The sequence below is a fragment of the Penaeus monodon genome, chromosome 27 (assembly GCF_015228065.2).
Source record: "Penaeus monodon isolate SGIC_2016 chromosome 27, NSTDA_Pmon_1, whole genome shotgun sequence".
In the NCBI taxonomy this organism is placed as follows: Eukaryota; Metazoa; Arthropoda; class Malacostraca; order Decapoda; family Penaeidae; genus Penaeus; species Penaeus monodon.
Genome location: NC_051412.1, coordinates 24,837,703 through 24,838,010, shown reverse-complemented (window position 1 = coordinate 24,838,010; position 308 = coordinate 24,837,703). Strand labels below are relative to the sequence as shown.

At 44.2% G+C, this 308-nt stretch overlaps 1 protein-coding gene across 1 annotated transcript in view; it reads right to left on the bottom strand.

The window, feature by feature from the left end:
• LOC119590714 overlaps nucleotides 1-308 on the bottom strand; it is a 57,714-nt gene that overhangs the window by 5,098 nt on the left and 52,308 nt on the right. Inside the window, 1 exon segment of the mRNA XM_037939401.1 lies at nucleotides 9-193. Coding sequence (XP_037795329.1) covers nucleotides 9-193 — 185 coding nt within the window.

The window sequence follows — 308 nt, the reverse complement described above, 5'->3', positions numbered from 1 at the left end:
CTACTAACTGTTGTGGTCTCTGGGGGTGTGGCCACAGCAGAATAGAGAGCAGTGTTGAGGTGGTGTAGGCACCCATGAATAGCACACCTGGCAGCAATGCTTGCCTTCTCTCCCCAGTTGACTCCATCAGCAAGGGCAAGAATGGCACTATCTTCTCGTGCCACAACACCAAAGGCATCAGCAATAGGGTTACCTGAAGGAAGTATATAATGTAAATAAATACATAGGGAGAAGGGTCTGGTAATGCTAATTCTTCTTAAACAAATGACTTGATGTAACACACTTTCAGATTTTTCTTAAGTCATGTA